Source organism: Neofelis nebulosa, chromosome X (assembly GCF_028018385.1).
Source record: "Neofelis nebulosa isolate mNeoNeb1 chromosome X, mNeoNeb1.pri, whole genome shotgun sequence".
NCBI lineage: Eukaryota > Metazoa > Chordata > Mammalia > Carnivora > Felidae > Neofelis > Neofelis nebulosa.
In genome coordinates this window covers 36,063,353-36,083,623 of record NC_080800.1, presented here as the reverse complement: position 1 = coordinate 36,083,623, position 20,271 = coordinate 36,063,353, and the positions used below count along the sequence as shown (strand labels likewise).

The 20,271-nt window shown below is 40.1% G+C and overlaps 1 protein-coding gene and 1 long non-coding RNA gene across 3 annotated transcripts in view; one reads left to right on the top strand and one right to left on the bottom strand.

Moving 5' to 3' along the window:
• Positions 1-20,271, bottom strand: part of LOC131503068 (uncharacterized) — a 58,378-nt gene that overhangs the window by 12,660 nt on the left and 25,447 nt on the right. The gene's annotated exons all lie outside the window — the stretch shown is intronic.
• Positions 1-20,271, top strand: part of MED14 (mediator complex subunit 14) — a 66,493-nt gene that overhangs the window by 26,203 nt on the left and 20,019 nt on the right. For both annotated transcript variants that reach the window (XM_058714412.1, XM_058714411.1), the window contains exons 13-21: positions 2,884-3,043; positions 7,881-8,075; positions 8,486-8,620; positions 11,718-11,794; positions 16,841-17,001; positions 17,177-17,323; positions 18,009-18,100; positions 19,262-19,414; positions 19,720-19,989. In XM_058714412.1, coding sequence (XP_058570395.1) covers positions 2,884-3,043; positions 7,881-8,075; positions 8,486-8,620; positions 11,718-11,794; positions 16,841-17,001; positions 17,177-17,323; positions 18,009-18,100; positions 19,262-19,414; positions 19,720-19,989 — 1,390 coding nt within the window. The remainder of the gene's footprint in view (positions 1-2,883; positions 3,044-7,880; positions 8,076-8,485; positions 8,621-11,717; positions 11,795-16,840; positions 17,002-17,176; positions 17,324-18,008; positions 18,101-19,261; positions 19,415-19,719; positions 19,990-20,271) is intronic.

The following is a 20,271-nucleotide window of genomic DNA, read 5'->3' as shown; positions in this document are numbered from 1 at the left end:
AAACCTCATTCCCAACTTCAGCCCCTGGCAACTATGAATCTACTTTCTGCTTTTATAGATTTTTTTGTGTGTGTGGACATTTTATAGAAAGGGAATCATAAAGTATGTGGTCTTTTGTGACTGGCTTCTTTCACTTAGCATAATGTTTTGAGGTTCATCCATGTTGTAGCAGTTATCGATGCTTAATTCCTTTTTGTGGCTGAATAATATTCTGTTATATGGATATATACCACATTGTTTATCCATTCCTAAATTGATGGGCATGTGGGTTGTTTCACTTTTTGCCTGTTATGAGTAATGCTGCTGTGAATAGTCATGTCTAAGTCTATATGTGAACTTAACATTTTCATTCCACTAAGAGTAGAATTGCTGGGTCATACAGTACATTTATGTTTAGCTTATTGAAGAAACTGCCAAACTAGTTTCCAGAGTAGCTATGCCATTTTAAAATCACATCAGCAATATTTGAGGGTTTCCATTTCCCTGAGTCCTTGCTGAAGCTTGTTACCATTTTTGACTATAGCCATCCTGGTAAGTGTGATGAGGTATTGCATTGTGGTTTTAGTTTACAGTTTTCTAATGACAAATGATTCTGAGCATCTGTTCATGTGATCACCTTTCTTGTCATATGCAATGAAAACAAATTGTAGAAAAAGGAAATGAAAAAACATGTATAAAATATAAGCCCCAGGGCGCCTGGGTGGCTCAGTCGGTTGAGCATATGACTCTTGATTTTGGCTCAGGTCATGATCTCAACGGTTTGTGGGATCAAGCCTGCACTGACACGACGGAGCCTGCTTGGGATTCCCTTTCTCCCTCTCTTTCTGCCCCTCCCCTGCTTGCTCTCTCTGTCTCTCTCTCAAAATAAATAAACAAACTTAAAAAATAAATAAAAGCCCCAATTTTTTTATTGTAAGGATCAACAGACAGAATTGCATCTCAACAAATATAATCAGAACAAACAATATAAAAATGAAAAAATCTCTACACGTTTTTCATTGGAAGTGTACACAGGCAGTTAATGTAGAAAAGTCACTCTTTTGTCCCATGAAATCGTAATAAGACAAAAGGTTGAGTAAAATGGCCATTCCATGTGTGCTTTGAAAAGAGTATGTTGTGTTTACAATTCGTATGAATACACGTTTATATATATTTAGAATTTACATTGTGTAGAATTTTTAAGGTGACAAATGAGCTTGTTTCATGCTTGTTGTAACTTATCTAAGTTGGATTGATGATGATGCTCGTCACAGGAGATAATGTGTATCTTTTTCTGTTTTTCTTTTAAAAACAAACATAATAGGGATACCAGTCTCACAGTCTCACTTGTTGATGGGACTGGAAGTAGAGATTTGAAAGCAGTTTTAGCAAGTTCAGAATATCCATTTTTAACTTCTACCTTAAAATGAAGCAAGTATGGTTGTATTTTCAAGATTTTTCTTCATTTCTTCATTTGTGGCCAGTTCTAGCAATTGATTCTGTGATGTTGCAGTTAAATTTGTTTTTTCGGTGGGGAAAAACACAGGTTCCTCGACCTTCTACATTTTTGGGTAATAGTTGACAAGCTAGCCTTCAAACATCATATGTTAGGTTTTACTGCATGTGACTAGCACAGGGTCGGTGCCACACGCAGCTCACCACACCAGTGCAGCAGCACCCGGACGGGTCTGTACCCTGTTCAGCAAGGTGAGCCTACTGATCGTGAGCTGGGATGTTGTGATAATTGTTACATTGCTGTGAAAAGTTTCTAAATGCGTATTCTTATTTTCTGTAGTTACTTCATTGTGAATCAGTGAAAGTTTGTGACCCAGTCATTTGATCTCTTTTTCACGTATCTTATACACACGCACACACACACAGTGTCTAGCCTCAAGGACAGCTAATGAAATAAGTGAGAGGAATATTATAAAAAGCTTCAAACTGAAATCTGGTGGCTGAACTGAGAGAGAGGAGGGAAAGAAGGTAATTAATACCTTCCTGGCACCCGCTATATGTACCTATCACTTTACACATACACAGTATAACAACTAGGACTGTATATCTCCAGTGATACTAAAAAAAGTAGGCACCTTTGAGGCACCTGGGTGGCTCAGTCGGTTCAGGTCATGTCATCACGGTTCGTGGGTTCAAGTCCCGCCTTGAGCTCTGTGGTGACGGCTCAGAGCCTGGATCTTGCTTCAGATTTTGTGTCTCTGTCTCTGTCTGCCGGTACCCAGCTTGCGCACGCGCACACGCTCTCTCAAAAATAAACATTAAAAAAATTTTTTTAAGAAAAATTAGGCACCTTTATACCTATTTATTGTTTTCTCTTTGTTTTATAAACACTAAAGGCATTTTATGAAAGATGTTGAGGTTAGTTATTGCTGTCTTAATAAACCCTAGGAAATCTGTCCTCCTCTGTAATAAACTTCTACAGTGTCCCAGCCTTAATACTAGTTAATTCTTCCTTATAACTAATCAAAATCATTCACATTGCAGTTTCAATTCCTTAAACTAGAGCTAGAACTAACAGGGGCGCTTGAGTGACTCAGTCAGTTGAGCATCCGATTCTTGATTTTGGTTCTGGTCATGATCCCAGAGTCGTGGGATCAAGCCCTGCATCGGGCTCTGTGGTGAGTGTGAAGCCTACCTGAGATTCTCTTTCTCTCCCTCTGCCCCTGTCCCCCACTGTCACTCTGTCTCTAAAAACAAAGAAAAAGAACTAGAACTAACAGACCAATGTAAAACTGGAGAAATGATTCATCGGTACGGTTATGTGTCTTTTTACTAGCAGTTAAGTTTCAGGTTGTTATTTTTTAGTGGTCTTCAGTAATCAATTTACAAATGAGTTGCACACAGAAGAATCTATGATTTTGTGACGTAAATTATTTTCTTTCAATTAAGGTTTTGGCTTGGACAACAGCGTTGCAAACAATCTATAAAACATTTGCCTACATTAACCAGTGAAACATTGCAGCTGTCCAATTACTCAACCCATCCTATTGGAAACCTTTCTAAGAATAAGCTGTTCATTAAACTTACCCGTCTTCCACAGTACTACATTGTAAGTATGAAAAGGGGTGATTTGGGTGATCGAATTCAGTTCATTCTCTTAGTATCTCAAATGATTTATTGCTTAACTTAATTTACAAATATATTTTATTGGATATTTAAGTTTAGTGATTTTCAACCTAGGAGGTAGGGGTAGGGGAGAGAGGAAAATCATGTGTGTAAGAAACGGTACGATGATCAGGCAGGGTTGGGGAATATAGGTGTGCCTCTATCCCTCACTCTTGGATCTTTCCTGTAGTGAGGCCTAGTTTCTGCTTTGGATGAAGCATCTCTATATAAGAAGAATTTTGAAAGCAACTACTGTGAATGTTTGGATATCTTGGTGTCAGAGAAACTTGATTGGTTTTAATCAAATGTTAACTTGCATAATGCAGCTTTTTAAAATATGGGCTGGCTGAAGTGAAGTAGCTTTATATTCTCATCCTTTTGATGTATGTACCTTTCAGGGCATGGTAAGATCCTTTCTCGTTCTTTTTTCACTCTTTCTGTGTGTCTTCTAGTTAGTTTCTTTGAGATCTTTGAATTGGTTAAAATTTGCAAGAATTTGAAATATGAACTCACCCTAAATATATTTCCCTGCTTATAGAAATTTCTGTTTATACTAAGTAGATGTTTTTGGCAAAGAATATAAGATGTTTAAAAAACTTAATTCGAGATTGTTGGTTGAAGGCAATAGGATTGAATTTTATTTTATTTTTTTGATGTTTATATTTGAGAGAGAAAGACAGAGCGAGTGGGGGAGGGGCAGACACAGAGGGAGGAAGAGGAAGAGAGAGATGGAGACACAGAATCCAAAGCAGGCTCCAGGCTCTGAGCTGTCAGCACAGAGCCTGACGTAGGGCTTGAGTCCATGAGCCAGGAGACCATGACCTGAACCAAAGTCAGACACTTAACCGACTGAGCCACCCTGGCGCCCGTAGGAGTGAGTTTTTTAAGGTCTTGAGCTGTACTTTTAAAAGATATTATCTTAAGGGGCATCTGGGGTGGCTCAGTCAGTTAAGTGTCCGACTTCAGCTCAGGTCATGATCTCATGGTTTGTGAGTTCGAGCCCTGCGTCACGCTCTGTGCTCAGAACCTGGAGCCTGCTTCAGATTCTGTGTCTCCATCTCTCTCTTCCTCTCCCCTGCTCTTTTTCTGCTCCTCCCCTGCTTGTGCTCTGTCTCTCTCAAAAATAAATAAGCATAAAAAAATTAAATAAATAAGTAAAATTTTTAAAAAGATAGTATCTTTTAAAAAAAGTGCCATGTGTACCCTGACATATCTTGTTAGTGTTATTTATGTAGAGCAGAGCAGTAAGTCTGTCAGTGATGTGAATTTCACTTTTTTCTGAATTTAAAACCCCAGCTGTAGAACTAGATTTGATACATGACAAAGGATTGTTTCCGCTCTTGGTGAGCTGCCTACTCTACATATAAAATGATATTCAGAATAGATGCATAATAATCAAACCCATGAACACACAAAGATCCTTACACACAGCCACGGACAAAATGGTTTTAGTATTTCTGATCTTATTTAGTATCACCAGAAGCCAAATGTTAGTTTCAGTGACTAATGTCTTATTGAAAAGCAGTAAGTTGTTTCACATGGTTTAGACCAAAACTGAATGTACATTCTCTTCATCCTTCTTATTTCTCACGTAGGGGTGATACATTCATAGAAGTGGAAATGACCACGGACATTAAGAAGTACAGAGGAAAGTCTTGCTACCTTTAATATTTTTTTTAATGTTTATTTTTGAGAGAGAGAGAGAGAGAGAGAGAGAGACAGACAGACAGAATGTGAGCGGGGGAGGGGCAGAGAAAGAGGGAGACACAGAATCTGAAGCAGGCTCCAGGCTCTGAGCTGTCAGCACAGAGCCCCATGCGGGGCTCGAACTCATGAACCGTGAGATCGTGACCTGAGCTGAAGTCAGATGCTTAACCGACTGAGCCACCCAGGCTCCCCAAGGCTTGCTACCTTTAAATGTCTTTCTGCCATTTTACTTTTGTCAGCTTTAAGATGTAATTTACATACAGGAAAAATTTAGACTTTTTGTGTTTGAGTTGGAATAAATGCATACACTGTTGTAATCCCCATCTCAGCAGAACACAGATCCATTACCCCCAAAATGCCCTAGTGCTGCATCTCTATAATTAAACCCTCCTCCCACTTTCAGCTGGTGACCACTGACCTGTTTTCTGTCTTTTTTTTTTTTTTTTTAATTTTTTTAAATGTTTATTTATTTTTGAGACAGAGAGCATGAACAGTGGAGGGTCAGAGAAAGAGGGAGACACAGCATCTGAAACAGGCTCCAGGCTCCGAGCTGTCAGCACAGAGCCCGACGCGGGGCTCGAACCCACAGACTGCGAGATCATGACCTGAGCCGAAGTCGGACGCTTAACCGACGGAGCCACCCAGGCGCCCCCTGTTTTCTGTCTTTATGGGTTTGCCCATCGATCTAGTTTCTTTCACTCAGCATAATGCCTTTGATTTCCACCCATACTGTGGTGGTGTTATAGTTCATTCCTTTAATTGGGGTGCCTGGGTGGCTCAGTTGGTTAAGCGTCCAACTCTTGGTTTCAGCTCAGGTCATCATCTCGCAGTTCATGAGTTTGAACCCCGTGTCGGGCTCTGCGCTGACAGTGTGGAGCCTGCTTGGGATCCTCTCTCTCTCTCCTCCTTCTGTCTGTCTCTCAAAATAAATAAGTAAACTTTAAAAAATAAAAACAAATATTCCTTTAATTGGAGTAGTATTTCATGGTATGGATGGTTTATTTAACCAGTCTCTGGTGATAGGACATCTGGGTTATTTCCAATTGGGGCAATTATAAAGCTGCTATATAGGTTTGTATATAGGTTTCTTTGTGATCTTAAGTTTTCACTTCTTTTGGATAAATAACTAGTGGGATTGTTGGGTTAAGTTATATGATCAGTGTATGTCCAGCTTTATAAAAAACTGCCAAACTGTTTTGCAAATTGGCCGGGCCATTTTGCATATCTGTTGGCAATACAAGAGAGTTCTAGATGCTCTGCATTCTTGCCAGCCCTTGGCTAAAAAAAATTTTAGCCATTCTGATAGATGTGTAGTGGTATTTTTTTTTTTTTTTTTTTTTTTTTATTTTTGGGACAGAGAGAGACAGAGCATGAACGGGGGAGGGGCAGAGAGAGAGGGAGACACAGAATCGGAAACAGGCTCCAGGCTCCGAGCCATCAGCCCAGAGCCCGACGCGGGGCTCGAACTCACGGACCGCGAGATCGTGACCTGGCTGAAGTCGGACGCTTAACCGACTGCGCCACCCAGGCGCCCCTGTGTAGTGGTATTTTATTGTCATCTTAATTTATGCTGTCCTAATGACTGATGATATCAAATATCTTTTCATGTGTTTTATTTGCCATCCCTTTATCTTCTTTGGTGAAGCATCCATTTTACTTTTAATTGTTCTATTTCCTCAGGTTCATCAGTGTGATATTAGGTGTTAGCCTAAGAATTTCCTGAAGAGAGTGTGTGGGGAGGCAGGGGGAGAGGCAGAGAAGGGAGGTGAGAAGAGAGACAGGCAAGTATGTGTTGGTCGGAGCAATGGTCCAATGGCATTTCTTTCTCTCCCTAAAGTATTTAGGGGACTTTTCTTAAATTTTAGGTAGACATTGAAAATAGTAAGCTGGTATAGTGGTTAAGAGCAAGGTCTCTGGAGCCAAACTGGCATCAGAGCATGAGTCCATCACTTCTCAGCTCTGAGACCTTGGGCAAGTAACCAAACTATTTTGCACCTCAGTTTTTCCATCAGAAAAATGAAGATAATAATCCCTTCTCTACAGAGTTATTAGGAAGATTGAATGTGTTAACATTTGTCCAATATCAGGACAGTACCTGGCGTGTAGTAAGCTCTATATCAGTGTTGACTTTTTTTTTTAATGTTTGTTTATTTTTGAGAGAGAGAGAGACACAGTGTGAGCAGGAGAGGTGCAGAGAGAGGGGGAGTCACAGAATCTGAAGCAGGCTCCAGGCTCTGAGCTGTCAGCACAGAGCCCCATGCAGGGCTCAGACTCACAGACCGTGAGATCATGACGTGAGTCGAAGTCATACACTTAACCCACTGAGCCACCCAGGCGCCCCTCCATGTTGACTATTGGTGGTGGTGGTGGTCTTTATCCTCACCGTGACCTATTTTTTAGTTGAAAATCAGGGTTTATTTTTATATGCTTCCAGTTGTAAGAGTTAGTTGTCATTTTTCTCTGCTATAACAGTGGAATTCTTAAGATGTTTTGATGGTTAAGGGCAACAGGGCAATTTAAAATAGATACCATGCTAGGGCCACCTGGATTGCTTAGTTTGTGAAGCATCCAGCTATGCACTTCGGCTCAGGTCATGAACTCACGGTTCTTGGGATCCAGCCCCACATGCTGTAGGCACAGAGCCTGCTTGGGATTCTCTCTCTCCCTCTCTCTCTGCCCCTCCCCCGCTCTTGTTCTCTCTCAAGCTTTAAAAAATCAATCAATAGGTCCCATCCTAGAAAATCTAGCATACCTGCTAGACTTAAGCATACAGTGTTTTAAGCTCAGGTATGAATATCAAGAACAGTTAATGCTGTAGTAGTCTAAATATTCCATTTGCTATAGTTTATGGTGGTTTTTGCTTTTCTTGTCCTTCAGTCTGCTCTATTTTTTTAGAAAACAAAGTATATATATTTAACAGGAATCCCTTTTTTGTTGAGAATCCTGATTTGTCCTTGTTTAAAGAAGAAAAACCATCTATGTTAGATTCACAGTTCTGAGCCTTACTTGCTGTAAGGTGGCAAATCTACCACACTTAATTCTCTGAGTCTCATTTCTGATTTGGGCCTTTTTAGGTTGTGGAGATGTTGGAGGTCCCCAATAAGCCCACACAGCTGTCATACAAGTACTACTTCATGTCTGTGAACGCTGCGGAGCGTGAGGACGCCCCTGTGATGGCGCTCTTGCTGCAGCAGTTCAAGGAAAACGTCCAGGAGCTGGTTTTTCGCACAAAATCTGGGAAACCACCTAAAACCGGCACCAAGCGCAAGGTATGATCACATACAGAAATGAGCACAGAATTTGTGTGTTTTAACTTTGTTGCTTTCTTCAACCATTTTTAATATGGGAGATAACTAGATAGGGTTTAAAAAATAAGAATTAGATACGGTTTTTAAGAGATTGGGTGGCAGTAAGGCTTAAATAACAATTGTCTATGTTTTCTTGAAAATGCCTGTCTTTTAATTAATAATTATATGCCATTTCCACCAGAAAGTTTGCCAAATACACAGTAGTTACTTAAATTTCCAGTATTTACATCAAAATATTTGCTCAGTAAATATTTGTTGAATGAATAATATTTGTTGATTAATCTTGAGCTATAGTCATTTTAACTGTCTTAACTAATTGCATCACCTGTATTTTTTTTTTTTTTTTTGCCTACTTGTGTTCTTCATTCTAGCTGTCTGATGATCTGTGTCCAGTAGAACCTAAGAAAACCAAACGATCAGGAGAAATGTGTGCCTTCAATAAAGTTCTAGCTCACTTTGTTGCTATGTGTGATACAAATATGCCATTCGTAGGACTTCGGTTGGAGGTAATTTTTTTGGAACAATTTTGAGTATATGAAAGACTAATTTCTAAAATGCCTTGCTACAGCTATGTGGATTCCATTAAGAAAAACCAGAATAGCTGTGATCTTGTTCATTTGAGGAGGGATGGGGTTGAAATCATAGCATCTCATGGTGTACCTGTAAAACACACATTATTTCGTCTTTCTGATTCCAAATTGTGGGCATTCTGTTCTTTATGGAAATGGAAAGTAAATTCTTCCCAAGTTAAAAAAAAAAAAAAAAAAGACATCTTTTGAAAATTAACATCTTAACTTGTATACCTCTTAGTAGGAGCATTATCTCTTTGTGGTAGTTAGTTGATGATGGGGTGCTTATTTTTGAGTTGAAGCCATACATACTGCTTACACACTAATAAACCTGGGTTCCTTTTGAAAAGCAGACCAGAAAGACTATTAAACCCAATTTTTACTCTGTCACATGGAGTAAGGAACAGACCTACATATAATTAGTGTCTTTCAAGAATATGCAGTTGTGATATCCAGCATGATCCACAAACATGAGAGGAAAGGGAGGTAACAGAACCTGCATTTTTACATTTCCAAGAAAGGCTTTGGCCAAGGATTGGCATCCCTTTAAAGGGATACACCACGACGTTAATGATTTTGCTCTATTTTAAAGTTTTACTTTTTGTAAGACTCCTTCCCTCTGTAAATTACTATGAATGAAGTGGAGACTTCTACCACAATTAAAACTAAAAAAATTTTTAAAAGAAAAAAAACATGTTTATGAGTGAAACAACTGAGGATATAAAAAAAGTAGAAGAAGAAGAAGAGACCTGACAATGTGGAAGTGAATTATTTCAGTTAAACTGACGATGGTAATCTTGGGAAGGAAGACTTGTTGAACACTTTGATGCTTTAGAGCAGGAATTGCCAAACTTTCTCTTTTTTTTTTTCTTTTTTAAAAATTTTATTTAAATCCGGCTTAGTTAACATATAGTGTAATAATGATTTCAGGAGTAGAATATAGTGATTCATCTCTTACATATGACACCCAGTACTCATCCCAACAAGTGCCCTCCTTAGTACCCATCACCCATTTAGCCCATCCCCTCACTCACCTCCCCTCCATCAGTCCTCAGTTCTCTATATTTAAGAATCTCTTATGGTTTGCCTCCCTCTCTCTTTTTATCTTATTTTTCCTTCTCTTCCCCTATGTTCATCTGTTGTGTTTCTTAAATTCCACATGTGAGTGAAATGATATTTATCTTTCTCTAATTTCGCTCAGCATAATACACTCTAGTTCTGTCCACGTTGTTGCAAATTCACCAAACTTTTTGTATAAAGGGCCAGATAGTAAGTATTTTAGGTGTTGGGGGGGGGGTCACATGGTCTCTTATAGCCACTCAGATCTGCTGTTGTAGTGTGACTCAGCCATAGTTGATGTTTAAACAGATGAGTGTGGCTATGTTTCAGTAAAACTTTATTTACAGAAACAGGCAGTGGGCTGGATTTGACCCATGAGCTGTTGTATGCTGACCCCTGTTTTATCGAGCTTTGGGATCTGAAGGCAGAGGGTAAGGTGTAAAACTATAAAGAGCAGGAATAGCCCAGAGAAATCGAGGCCCAGAAACCTAAAATAGATGCTCGTGTCCTTGATGTCCTAGCTCCTAGAACTGTGAGCTTGATAAATGTCTTGTCTGGGTACTAGCCATAGCTCCTAAACTGTACAGACAGGGTCCATGCTTCCCATCTACTTGACTGTGTTCTTGGACTTCTTTATTGTGCCCTGTGGATTGATTACACGAATGTCATCCACGTACTACCTTTCTCATGGGAAGGGAGGCTACGTGGTACCCAGGGGCAATGTGATGTCTGTCTCCCTGCTTGCTCTCCTCCCTCCCCACCTACAGGCTCATGATTGCAAGAAATTGTGCCTTTGTAATACCCACAAAGACGAACACCTATAGACATATGTCCTCTCTGTCCCCCTTCTCTGTGTGCCTATACCTGTTGCACATATAGGACATGTAAGAACATTCTGTAGTACTTTGTCAAACTCGGTCAAACTCTTAAACAATCTACTTTTTCTTTTCTCAATAAAAAAGCCATGTTGAAGACAAAAGACAAGCACATTTTCTGCTTAATTTATACTGAGATGTGAATAAATCTCATCTTACAAGGGATGTTTATATCACTGATCCATAGGATAGAGACCATGTTTTTGAGTCTTCCCACACGTTGCTTCCTTTTGAACCTGAACTCCTGTGGCCTATTTGGTCAGCAGCTATTTTTCTTAAACATGTGCCCTTTCCAGGCCCAAAGCAGGGCTCAGTCAAATACTTAGAGCTGTTTTAAATCCTTTCTGGAACAAGGTGGGTATAAATAAATAGCCTGCCATAGAAGACCCAGGAATATGAGCCAAAGGCAGTCTTCTCTTTGGTAGATCAGATGACTTTTTGGCATACCTACATAACCTGCAGTTCCACTCACGGGGCCTCAGGCACTATCCCTGCGTTGGTCTTTTCAACTCACTTTCCAAATCCTCCAGTTGAGAAAGATATCTCATTGGAAAACTGCATAAATTGGAAATCTTTTTTTTCTTTGGTTTCACCCAGGAAATGGTTTAATTGTTAAAAATGTATTCCAGGTAAGTTACAAACTACAAACTATTGTTTGTGATTAAAAGTGAGATGTGACTAGGCCTTAGACCTAGTGTTTTGAACACTATGTTTTGACCAAACATAATTGAATTACACAAGAAAACCAGTCTTATTTTGCAGTTGCCTCATTTGGAACCATCAGGATTGATTCTGGATTACTTTTGGCTCGCTGCCAAAGTAGATCAATCTCCAGAATTCTGAAGATTTGCCACCTGGAGGTTTTTTTTGTTTTGTTTTGTTTTTTAACTAGAAGCTCTGGGTCACCTTTGAGTTTCACTGGACTTGACATAGTTGCCCAGGAAATCAAATGATGGAGGACAGTGTGCATGCCTAATACGTTGTAACTTTGGAACAGAGTAGTTCTAGAAGAGGTGCCATGAGAGTGGACAGTAGTACTTAGAAAAGGAAGTTTCCTCTGTAAAATTGCTGATCTGATCTAACTACTTCTGTCTTACCAGTTGTCCAATCTGGAGATTCCCCATCAGGGAGTGCAGATGGAAGGTGATGGCTTCAGCCACGCAATACGCTTACTAAAGTAAGTCTCCGTCCTGTGTCTCACTCAGGGCCACGCATTAGAAGTCACATCTGCTAGAGCCGCTCCTCTCCTACTGTGAGACTGCATAAAGCAGAGTTCCCAACTTGTGCACATCACTGATTTCTGCACGGAATTACTGAGGTCTGGGGGAGGATTCTCTTTTCACCTGCCGAGTGGAGGTCCAGCACCACTTGGTATTTGAGGATGTCTTTCCTCTGCATTTCTTTTCCTTCGTTTAATGGATGTTTCCTGAGTGCAACGGTGTATCAGGTTTGAATTCTGCTAGGGCCCTTCAGGATGCCGTGGGTGGGAGGATCTGAGCTGGTTTGGAAGCCAGAAAGGGTAGCCCTGAGGGAGTACCTGTCATACTGGAACTGAAAGTGAGGTGAGAATTAGGTAGAGGAGAGGGAGCTGAGGGGGGAGTGGGCAGTCCTAACTAGAAGGGATAATTGCTGATGTGGAGTCTTGGAGGCAAGAGAAAGAAAGCTCTATGTCCCGGAACCGAAAGGAGGTCAGAGTGTCAGGAGTTGAGAGAGATGAAGCTGGAGCCAGAAGGGGGAAAAGGGATCAGATCCCGAAGGACTTTGGAAGTGTCCTTAAGGGATGTAGACTTTATCCTAACGGCGATTTTAAGCAGCAGCTGACATCATTAGATAGGTGTTTTTGAAAGCTTATCCTGAGAGCCATATAGAGAATAAATTGCAGGAGAACAAGACTAAGTAGTGAAACCAGTCGCTGAAGCGGTTCACGCCAGAGTTGTTAGTAGCTTAGACCTCGTAAGCTTCCACAAGGACTCAGGGAATGGAATATTCAAGGGTTGGTGATGAGATTGATGTTGAAGGTAAGAAAGAGAAGATGGCACAGAGGCCTGTTCGTTTCATCTTAGGCACGTGATGGATGATTGTGGTGTTTCCTGAGATAAGGGATACCTAAGATGTGAGTTTGAAGGGGCTTTGCTAGGTTTGAGGTGCCAACACATGCCTTTGGCCGGGCAGGGCTGTGTATCAAGCTCAGGTGACAGGCCTGGGCAGGAGAAGTAGATGAGTCATCACGAAGCTGATAGTAATTGAGCTGGGATATTAAAATAGATTGCCAGGAAAGAGTATACGAGGGAGTTGGGCAGAGGGCTTGGTTCTAAATGGATCGAGGACAGGAGGCCAAAGGATGCTTAGAAGGAAAGCTAAGATGGTGCATGTGCTACATAAGGTGACCAGGATGGACTTGCAAAGCTAGCGTGCCATTTAAGAGACCAACCTTTTTGGTGCAGTAAACAGTTTTTCTCAGGGTGTGTGTCGGTGGGGGGGGGTGTTGCATTGTTTCTTAGGTGTTGCTTAATAATACAAATCACAGAAGCAGTTTTTACTTCTCGAATTTCTCTGTCTGCCAAAATATGGCAGCTCTATGATTTGAGCCAGTGGGTCTTTAATTTTTATTTCCTTGGGAATCAGTTGGTTTCTGTGGAAGATGGGAAGGGCTAGCAAATAGCACGTTCTCCACCCTTGCGTCATGGTGCTCACTTGAGTTGGAGGTGAAAGAATAGCTTTCCCTTCCTGGCTGTGTAAACACCCTTTCTACAAAAAGTTCTCAGGGTCTCGAGAGAGCTGGCCTTGTAATGAAAATCAGTAGAGAAATGTGATACTTTTAATGGCTTTTGGTCTTGAATTACTTCTGCCTAAAGTATAGGGGATTGGTTTTGTTTTTTTTTTAATCTTTTCACTCTTCTTGGTAACTGCAGATAAATAGATAATGTTAACATTTGTGTTCTACTCTCTTAGTTATGTTTTTCATGTGTTGCAAGTCTTAAAATACCTTGTTCTCAGCATATTTACAAAGAAATTCCAACCCCCTTCCTTCTTGAATTCAAGAGAACCCATAATATAGTCCTACCTAGGAAGAAAGCATTTCCTATGTTTTAAGCTTCATCTTATAATAGTTTTTTAAAAGTCTTTATAATATCCTGGCTATTGTTTTATTCAAAACTTAAAAGGAAAAAATATAGAGATGGATAAATTAAAGATATCAGTCTGTCTGGTGCCTGCTGTCTACTATGGGGGTAGTAGAATGAAATGACGGAAAAAGTAAGCAATAAATGTGTAAACATGGTTTTATGAAATTAAAATCTGGCAAAGGTCTAATTAGTATATAATTGCTTTAACGCATTTAATCTTTAGAGGGTCCTAAGCCTTAGTCCTAGATACATTAATATTAAATGCGTATATGAGTCGTTGATACTTCAAAGCTTTAAATTTGAGGACATTTTTCTCCGCTTTGTTAAAAATATGTTCTGTTCTTGTACAACTTTTTGAAAATCTGTTGAGCAGGCTTCCCTGATCTATCTGTGAAAGTATCATGGTAAACACCTTAGATTGCTAGGGCTCATGGGTGTGTTGCCTCGTGTAGATTCCAAAGAGCCTTGATCTGACAGCACAGATGACACAGATCGCCAGAGCAGCATGCTCACAGTGCCTAGTTTTGAGCTCTTGAGCCAACTTCCCTTCTTCTGAACTAACATTACAGTATCAGTCAATGGTTGGTGCCGGTCTGCTGTCCGTACCCACAAGGTTTTTTTTGTCTTGTCCGTTGTGTTTCTTTGCCTCTTGCAGCTTATGCAAATAATGCATAGGCACAGCTCATTTTTGCAAGTTGTGGGACTTAGCTTACATCAATGGAGTGACTCAGTCCTTTTGCATATGCAGGTGCAGCCTTTATAAAACCCTCTTCACTTTCCTTGTAGGCACCGTGGCGCTTCTTGTACTAGCACTTTCGGTGACCTCCCCGCTTGTGCACCACAGGACCATAGTGTGGTCCCTGACGTTTGTAAAACCCCTCAGAACGGAACCGACATGCGGCACGCTGTGGCGCTAACGCACCCTTGCCCCGGAAGACCAGAGCCTAGTTCCTACGTTTTTTCCATACTCAGAATTCTAGGAGAAAAATCAGCCAGGGGTAGCTGTTGACATTACAAAAAACTTTTTTGGATTGGTAGAAATTTTCAGATAAATTTAACCCATGGTCCAGGAAACCTCTTCCACGGTTCTTAATTTTTGGTGAATATAATAGTATTTTGAGTTTGTAGTAAATTTGTCAGGTTTCCTCACATGGGGGAGGATTAAAGGTATAATTGTAGTTGATTTTTGTTCTGTTACATTTGTAACCTTAAAAGCAAGTGAAAGGTTACAGGTTCCTTGAAGTAGAGCCAATTCTATCTGTATCACAGATGAAGAAGGTGACATAGAATGCATTGTCAGGCTCATGCTGTCCCTCAGAGCATAAATCGAAAGGAGTCTTACTTTTCTTCTTTGAAAACATGCCGGATTCTGTGTGTTCATTTTCTAACCAGATGGATTTCGTGAAACACCTATTTATGTGAAAGGAAGATAATGTGCTGCATTTACATTTCTTAAATCAAGATTTAAAAATCTGTCTGAATTGGCTGCTTTATATCTCTTATGGTTGGGGTTATGTTTTCAGGGATAAGGACAGGCAAAAGTCCTCAGTATACCTACGAAGTTTTCATGAGAAGCATATATGTAACGTATGCAGTTACTATATATAGTTACCCCTAGCAACACTGGACAAAATCTTTCTGGTAATGAGTGATAAACGTATGTAGTATGAAAGAATAACTTTGGAAAACATTAAAAAAAAAAACCGTACACTTAAGAGGAGCTGTGGTGGAATTTTTAAGTCAATGAGAAAATTTTAGTACTATGTGAATTCTGTTTTTGTGTAACCTGTGTAGCTGTTCTCTCTCCTACAAATTTTGTTTTTTATCGTATGCAATCTCTGTCCCTCTTTTGCTCTCATAAATTGTTTATCCTGGGCAAGTGGTTCTCAACGCAAGGGTGATTTTGCCCTCCAGTGGACATTTGGCAATGTTTGGAGGTATTTTTTGTTATTATTAACTGAGAAGAGGGGGTGGGAGTTACTACTGGCATCTGGTAGGCAGAGGCCAAGGCTACACAACAAAAAATTATCCAGCCTAAAATGTCAGTATTGCCGAGGTTGAGAACCCTGTTCTAGGTGTTTCTGAATAAGAGGCCTGAATCAAGATTCCGTATTTCCAATTGTTTTTTGACTTAGATATAGATAATCTTTATACCAAGTCTGAGAATTAATCTACCTTCCTTATGAGTTAAAGTATAATGTGTAATTTAAAAATCTGTTCTCTCATTATTTCATCTGTTACTGAAAAACCAGTGAAAATGTCCACAAAGTAGCAAGAAAACGGGTAGGTAGGTAGGTATTTTAGTAGGTAGGTATTTTATGACACCAAAACTGATACATTCCTCTTCTATATGAGATACATGTAAGTAACAATATGTCAAATGAGTTGAGACATGCAAAGCTGCATCCCATGAGTGTTCCCTCTACAGAAGAGGAGAGGAGGGGGCAGATAGTGAACCTGGCGTTTTGTCTTGGCAGTCAGCGAGCGAGACTTGGTTTTACTGCAAAGGGGAACTAACAAATACGAATACCGACCGTATCGGCTGCCATGAGCACTTTACATATGTTGTGTCATGTTTTAAGATCAGTGACCCACAAGGTAATTATCTATCTCCATTTTGTAGTCAGGGAAACAAATTCAGAGAGGTTAAATGTGGCTGAGTCAGAAGTAGAATGCAGGTCTATGACTCCAAAGCCCACATTGTTTCCACTGTATCATTCTGCCCTGGAAGAGGGGTTTTACGAGTGTTTTGTTCTCCTTAGGTTTTCCTTGAGGATGTTCTAGGTAGATTTCATAGAAAGCCAACATCCTTGATTTTCACTCTGAAGAATCGTGGTGTTTCTAAAAACGAGATTAAGGATGAAGACAAACACTGTTAAAACACTCAGACACACACTTTGTTCAGCCAAGAGGTCCTAATCCATGTTGGCGTGAATGGAGACGGGTTAAATGCTGTGTATTGCCGTGAATTGCTATGGATCACTTCCTTCTTTTGCAGAAGGTGCCTAGTAGTGGAGTTTGAACTGCCTGTTGTGTAGATTGTGCTTTTGTCTTTCTGTGATGCCAAGTACACTTCATGTGCTATCTTTCGCCGCCAGAATTCCTCCCTGTAAGGGTGTGAATGAGGAAACCCAAAAGGCTTTGGACCGCTCTCTCCTTGATTGCACTTTCCGATTGCAAGGTAGAAATAACCGCACGTGGGTGGCAGAGCTAGTGTTTGCAAATTGCCCACTTAATGGCACTTCTACCAGGGAGCAAGGTGAGATGCTTCACACATTTTGTCTTTGCATATTTCTTGGTTTTTTTTTTTTTTTTTTTTTTCATATTGATAGCTATTAATCCTCTTTTCTTTCTTTTTTTTTTGTTTTTGTTTTTGTTTTTGTTTTTGTTTTTGTTTTTGTTTTTGTTTTGTTTTTGTTTTTTAAATCCTGTAGGGCCATCCCGGCATGTTTATCTGACATATGAAAACCTGCTGTCCGAACCAGTTGGTGGTAGAAAAGTTGTTGAAATGTTCCTGAATGACTGGAATAGCATTGCACGATTATATGAGTGTGTGTTGGAATTTGCACGTTCTCTACCAGGTACGTGCGATGATCTTCCTTTTGTCGGGGGGAAGCCCCCCCTTCCTTTTTTTAACTGAAGAAGTAAAAGATGCACATTATAAAAAAAAAAAAAAATTCTTTTTTTTCAGGAGAATATCTAATGAAAAAATAAGTTTCCCTTTTACCTCAGGCTTTTATTTCCTTCCCCCAGTTTCTGAGTTCTCAACTCAGTTTCTTAGGTATCCAGAAATCGTTACTCCTAGCTATACCGTATTATAGTAATAGGTAGTATTTAGTGAGAGTTTACTACATGCTATATGATGTAATAAACAGTTTGCTTGTGTTGACCCATTTAATCCTTGCAATCACCCTGTGAGGTAGGTAATTTATTACTCCTCATTTCACGAATGAAGGAAACAAGTCACTGAGAAGCTTGCTGAAGGTCGCATAGCTAGTGAAGGGTAGAGCTGCAACTGGAGCTTCCTGACCATTGTGCTGTATACTGCCTGAGTATCTCTCTGCCCTGCCCTGCACCCCTTGTTTCCAAATGGAAATGGAAGCCCACTATCTATGCTGTTGCTTTCCTCGTTTTATGTTTAATTCTTTTGTAACGAAATCACATATTTAGAGCTCTCAGCCTGTCTGGGCATATGATACTGCCACCATGTGTGTTTTAAAGTTTTGCGAGTTATCTTAATCTCCCTTTTGCTTCTTCTCTCTCTAGACATACCTGCGCATCTAAATATTTTCTCGGAAGTTCGTGTTTATAATTATCGAAAACTTATCTTGTGTTATGGAACCACCAAGGGAAGCTCAGTAAGTCTGTGAACTTAGTAAAACTGAAGTTCCTCTCCTAAATCTTCTAAAATTTTTTTTTCATGTTTATTCATTTTTGAGAGAGCAGGGGAGGGGCAGAGAGACAGAGAGAGAGAGAGAGAGACATAGAATCCGAAGCTGGCTCCAGGCTCTGAGCTGTCAGCACAGAGCCTGACGCGGGGCTAGAACCCACAAACCGTGAGATCATGACCTGAGCCGAAGTCAGATGCTTAACCGACTGAGCCACCCAGGCGCCCCATCTCCTAAATCTTCTAAAAAGCAAGAATTTCAAAACTATGAAAACTACCCTGAAATAATTGAGGACTCAAATAAATATTGGGGATAAAAATGATAAACTTTAAGTACTTTGATGAAATTTAATGTATTATAATGTTTAACTCTTTAAAATCAAAAGCAAAAATTATGCCCTCTTTGATGGGGTATATAATCTTGATGAGTTTCGGACAAGGTAATGTACTTTTGGTGTTTGTATTTGTTTTCCTCACGGATTTCAAATCTGGTTAGCAGCAGGATCACTTTAATGAAAGATTATGAATGGTTTTGAACAATACAGTATGTCTCTGCTTTTGGTCACATGACTATCAACATTGTTTGGTCCTGTCTCAGTCTTGAAGGTATTCCCTGTAATCTCTTATTTCCTTATTTTCTTCCCACCCCATATGTAAAGTCCTAGAAATTTCGCATAAAAATTCAGCCAGCTGGCTTCGTTCAGGACTCTTCTACATCAAGTAATATCAGAAATTCCTTGAGTGTTTTAAAATCTATTAACTGAAGGCATCTGTGTTGGAGGTGGCTTCCTTTCCCTTTACGACAGTGCTCACCCAGAGGGTGACTTTTCTTCAGTCCTAGATAAGAAACACCCCATGATGGTTTTTAAATAAAATTTAATCCAAATTGTCGTCTTTAGCACCTTCTCTTTCTGTTTTATTTCATGGAAGTGGGCTAATACATAGTCTGCAAATGTACTGGCCCATAGTACCAGTACATCTGGAGTTCACAGAGTCCAGGCTTCTGGCTGGCTTTCCAAAAAGACCTCATGTAGATCTTTGGCGTTTTGCCTTACTGTTGAAACATTGTTTTTTCTTCTGCTGGAATCTGTTACTTTCTCAGTTTCTGAAACCTGTAATCTCTTTGATTTAGATTAGTATCCAGTGGAATTCCATACATCAGAAATTTCACATCTCTTTGGGAACTGTTGGTCCAAACTCAGGTTGCAGTAACTGTCACAATACCATTCTCCATCAGCTTCAAGAAATGTTCAACAAAACACCGAATGTGGTTCAGTTATTACAGGTAATTAAGTTTACTTTCTGTGTAAAAATAAGAGTCAGTGTCAGGGTCTCATGTAAGGCTCCTCAAAAAATCATGTGGTCTTGTCTTCAGTGACAAGGATGTGTAGTTTTGTCTTTTATATATTGCATTCTTCTTGGGGAATTTTCTTTTGATTCAAAGTAGATGCAGTGATATAATTTGCATTCTCTTCAAGGGAACGTTGTATGGAACGTGCCAGAAAGACATTGTCTCACTTATGACCATAAGAGATTCTGAGGCTTTAGCATTTGTATGGAAACTGGTTGCTCTCATTGTGTCTCTTTTAGGTACTCTTTGATACTCAGGCTCCGTTAAATGCCATCAACAAACTCCCCACTGTGCCGATGTTGGGCTTGACCCAGAGAACCAATACTGCTTACCAGTGCTTCTCCATCCTGCCACAGTCGTCCACCCACATCAGACTGGCCTTCAGGAACATGTATTGCATTGATATTTACTGCCGGAGCCGAGGCGTGGTGGCAATACGGGATGGTGCCTATAGTCTTTTTGACAATAGCAAGTTAGTTGAAGGTTTTTATCCTGCACCCGGACTAAAGGTAACCGACTTCGGTATTCTAGCATGAGTAAACATAGACATCGCTAAAACAGTTGCTTTGAGGGGGAAATAATGGGGAAAAGCAACAGATTCCTGCTTAAAGTTAATAAGCAGCTGTGTTAGTTCGTCATCTCTGCAACTTCATTCTGAAGGAGCAGGAAGTTCTCATGAGGTGCTGCGCCTATGTGTATGAGATGATAAGTTCTCCTTTCCTTGTAATGAGTAAGGTGGAGGGTAGTGCAGAGAGTCCCGTTTGCTAGTTGGAACTTCAAGGAACTTCAGC